Source organism: Cupressus sempervirens, chromosome 5 (genome assembly GCF_028749045.1).
Source record: "Cupressus sempervirens isolate cs-2001-9-10 chromosome 5, ASM2874904v1, whole genome shotgun sequence".
Lineage (NCBI taxonomy): Eukaryota > Viridiplantae > Streptophyta > Pinopsida > Cupressales > Cupressaceae > Cupressus > Cupressus sempervirens.
Genome location: NC_143122.1, coordinates 694720505 through 694724412, shown reverse-complemented (window position 1 = coordinate 694724412; position 3908 = coordinate 694720505). Strand labels below are relative to the sequence as shown.

The following is a 3908-nucleotide window of genomic DNA, read 5'->3' as shown; positions in this document are numbered from 1 at the left end:
GAATATCATTGATATTCTAGGAGGCCAGTACTCTTGATATCAAATGTAGTATCTAAACATATATATATATATATATATATATATATATATATATATATATATATATATATATATATATATATATAACAATAATTAAGTTTATATAAATTAATTATTAGATTATTGAATAGACATGTCTATTCAATAACCTATGCTCAATATAAATGAGTGGATGATGTATATGGAAAACATATACCAAAACAGGCAATGTCATTACATTTGCAGAAGATTTGAGAAACATCAACACATATAACATGGAAAATTATGCTAGTAGCAAGGAAACATATTGCTACACCAAGTTCAACAGGATCCAAATCATAAAAATGAAAAAAAACAAAGAACCAGGGGCTAGTTGCTCACTTTCTCTCCCCATTCCTCATCCTTCTTTTCCTTAGGCTCCTCCATGTTCAAATCCACCCCATCCTCTTTGATGGGTTTATCAAGTAGCATCTTTAGCCAATCCTCTGCTTGGAAACCATAGATGTAGTGGGTAGTTTCACTCTCTTTGGCCATTTATTTCTCATCCTTGTTGACCTATCAAAAATAGACAGTGGTGGTAGTAGAGTGTATGACCTTCGTGGTGAATTCTGCCAAGGTGTGAAATTTTCAAAACTAAAGTCCTATTTAGGAGGATTTTGAATTTTTTCCATTTGGAGTCATTTACTAGCTCTCCTAGTAGTTTTCTTGCTCCTCCTTGAAATCCTAATGTTATCCATGTGTTGACAACATAAATTTTAACATAATATCATGTTAGGAAATAGCAATTTATTTAATTTTCTAAAACTACATATTTAAATTGAAATATTTATATTGTAAATTTTTCTTTTTATTTTATTTTGTGTGAACAAAAATACTAGTATTTATCATTGGACCCTTGGCCTCCTCGTGAATTTGAATGGCTTTAAATATGTGCAAAGGCTTAAGATTTGATAGAATAGATACCTCTCAATCATTGGCTCTTAGCTGGAGACATTTCAACATATACGATCTTGCATCAAATAGCTAAACTACTTTGTCAAGGCACTTGTTAAATTGGTGGTCATAGACTTCATGCTCCTACCACACTTGCCATATGAATCTCCATCCAAAATAACATATTATAAATTTTATCATTATCACTATATAATAATTAGTTGTTATTATCTCATTTTCAATGATTAACTATTTATTTCATTAGTTAATAAATTATTTTTTCCAAATTTTTATGTTATTGAATATAAGATTTTTAAAAAATTAAGTAAACGAAAGTTATATCTTGTAAAAGATTTTGAATTCAAATTTAAAAGTTTTTTCAAGACTTCTCTTCCATACTATCATTATTATTTATATTGATTCATTCTTTGTCAATAAACAATCAATATATATGTAGATCTATTCCGACCAAAATCAACCTCTCCTACTCGGTCTCCAAAACAAACCTTCTCACTCTCTCCGAAAATCAAAATGTCTCATTAATCTCATAAATCATAATCTAAAGTCAAAGTATACCGTATTTGGAAATTAGGTGTCTAATTGTTCTAAAATATCATAGACAAACCGATAAAATATCTCAGATCGAAGTGTCGTATATATCATAGATGGACCAAAGAGAACGGCCCAAGTCATAATTGATTGCTATTTTGCAACATCCTCATACTTCCCGAGTTCATACGTTATTGACTGCAACGAAGAGATAGAATTGGTCAAAAGCGTGAGAAGGTTACTAATTGACTAAATATATTAATGAGCAGGTGACCAATTGATTGCGTATAACTCTCAAATCTTATTGATTGCAGATAAGCAAGGAGGGCCTCTTACTTTATAAATAATAAACTAAGCTAGAGATTCCCACAATCAGATTTCTCTTGTCAATCATGTATTCCACAATATCTATGGCGGCTTACAGGCATGCCTATGCGACTGCAAGAAATGGCATGGCTCAACAGCAAAGCCCACCGCCTGTAGATTTGTATTCTGGGTATCTCTTACTTGAGGAAGAAGATGATGATAAGAATAGTAACTCCTGCTGTTGGGGATTCTGCCAGGGTTGCATTCAAGAATTGCCATTTCCCCAAGACAAATGCTTAACAGTCAAGTACACTAGACACCAGGGGGAAAAGAATCACACAGACTGTGATAGAGTTTATTTCATTCCTGTTTTGGGCCAACCCATCTCCTCCAATTGCTACTATGTCGTTCGAGCTGAGGGCAAGCATAAAGGGTAAAAGCATTAGCTTTCACTCTTATCTGAAATAGCTAAATTCATAGATTAGCAATGATACTGAAGCTGTGGGATTATCTAATTATATCCGTGCGTTGTATATTGCTTTGGAGTATTTCTTCTATATGCTTACCTGATTGTATGTTATGAATACCTACTTACCTGACTGTATGTTGATATTGGGGACAGGCTAGTGGAAACGTGTTCTACTGAAGAAGAAATGTCGGTACTTTGCTGTTGTAGATGTGTGAGTGATATTCGTCCTGGACTTCTGCAACCCAACAATCCATATCAACAAGTGCAGATAATTTGCAGGAGGGTGTCTAGATTTACAGCTAAGTCTTTAGCTTCTGATGGTTTCCCACCTCACTTTTTGCGTAGGAAGGGTTGGAAAGTGGTAGCCAAAGAAATGCGTGGCAAACATGGAAGACTTGCACATGTTGGAGGGGAAAATACTTATCTCAGAGAACAATCTCCCCCATTTGATTTCTCTTTGTTACAAAGAACTTCCCCTGTTGTTATAGTGGGGGAATGGTATTGCCCCTTTATCTTTATTACGGAATTGGGTACCAGATTTGAGGATCCTAAGATTCAGCTCATGGAGTGCCCATTCTATAAGATGGATTTAGAAAAGTTCTGGGAAGAGATATACTCTACCCAAGTTACAGAAGAAAAAGATGTTGAAGTGGAGAAAAACTTAAAGATAGAAGAAGGGCTATTGTTTGGAGAAGAGGTAGCAGAAGAAATTAGAGCTAATGATGGAAGTGTTATATTTAAAGGTGTGGAGAAGCAATCACAACAGGCTATTGGTGTGAGACTTAGCTGGCCCATCATAGCCAAAATGAGGGCAGATCAAGATAGGTATGGATTTAAACGTGGGGGAGGAGATGTAAGGGTGAAGAAATCATTTGGTGGCTCTGGGCTGGGAAGAAATTTTTCCTGCTATGTTGTAGTGGAAAGATATGTGTTAAGAAGAATGAATGGGAGCATTGCCCTAACTTATACATTCAGAAATTCGGACCAAATCCAAGGAAAGTGGGAAGTCTGAGGGGAAGAAGTTCAAGGAAAGTGGGAAGTATGAGGGGAAGAAGTTCATTGTTGTTATCAGGCTTTCTATTTTGTTAGATATATTCTTATTAAGAAAATATTCTTGATTTAGACATCAAGGGACTATTTTGTTTCTTCACTCTTACAAGATGCATTTATGGGAGTATTTTAAGGGAATAATATAGAGAAAAATAAAATAAGATAAACAATTATGTATCAAATTTTGGCCATTGATTTGTTATCTGGAAGATGTGTAGAGAATTAGAATAAGAATCATTAATGGGAAAAGGGAGATAAAATAATATCATTTTTCATTCATATTTATAAATAGGAGAGGCAAACGAGTCTTGTTGATGAAATTTTTAATATAGTATGTTGTGCCTTATTAGTTCCTGCCAAGGCAGGATACTATAGCATTCATTGAAATGCAACTGTTCCATTTAATTTTCCAATTAGATTTGAGTATTTTTTGACAACTTTTTAGATTTCTAAAGTTTTAATATATATTGAAGTTTTTAGAATTATAGAGGAAACATTTATCTTCAATATGATTGGCTGCTTTTTGCTACAGTAGTGTCTTTGGCTCACTTAAGAACTTTATACACTCCAATGTGAAAAAAAA

At 33.8% G+C, this 3908-nt stretch overlaps 1 protein-coding gene across 1 annotated transcript; it reads left to right on the top strand.

Moving 5' to 3' along the window:
• Positions 1-1807: 1807 nt before the first annotated feature.
• LOC149557886 (uncharacterized) lies at positions 1808-3495 on the top strand. Its single transcript, XM_089832345.1, has 2 exons — positions 1808-2239; positions 2429-3495. The coding sequence occupies exons 1-2, from the start codon at positions 1893-1895 to the stop codon at positions 3285-3287; spliced, it is 1206 nt and encodes a 401-aa protein (XP_089688471.1). The 5' UTR covers positions 1808-1892; the 3' UTR covers positions 3288-3495.
• The last annotated feature ends 413 nt before the right edge of the window (positions 3496-3908 follow it).

Excerpts from the sequence above, each read along its gene's own strand:
- LOC149557886 (XM_089832345.1), top strand. The coding sequence starts at position 1,893 with ATGTATTCCACAATATCTATGGCGGCTTACAGGCATGCCTATGCGACT. Across the intron at positions 2,240-2,428 it reads GCTGAGGGCAAGCATAAAGG|GCTAGTGGAAACGTGTTCTA; the intron begins GTAAAAGCATTA and ends TATTGGGGACAG.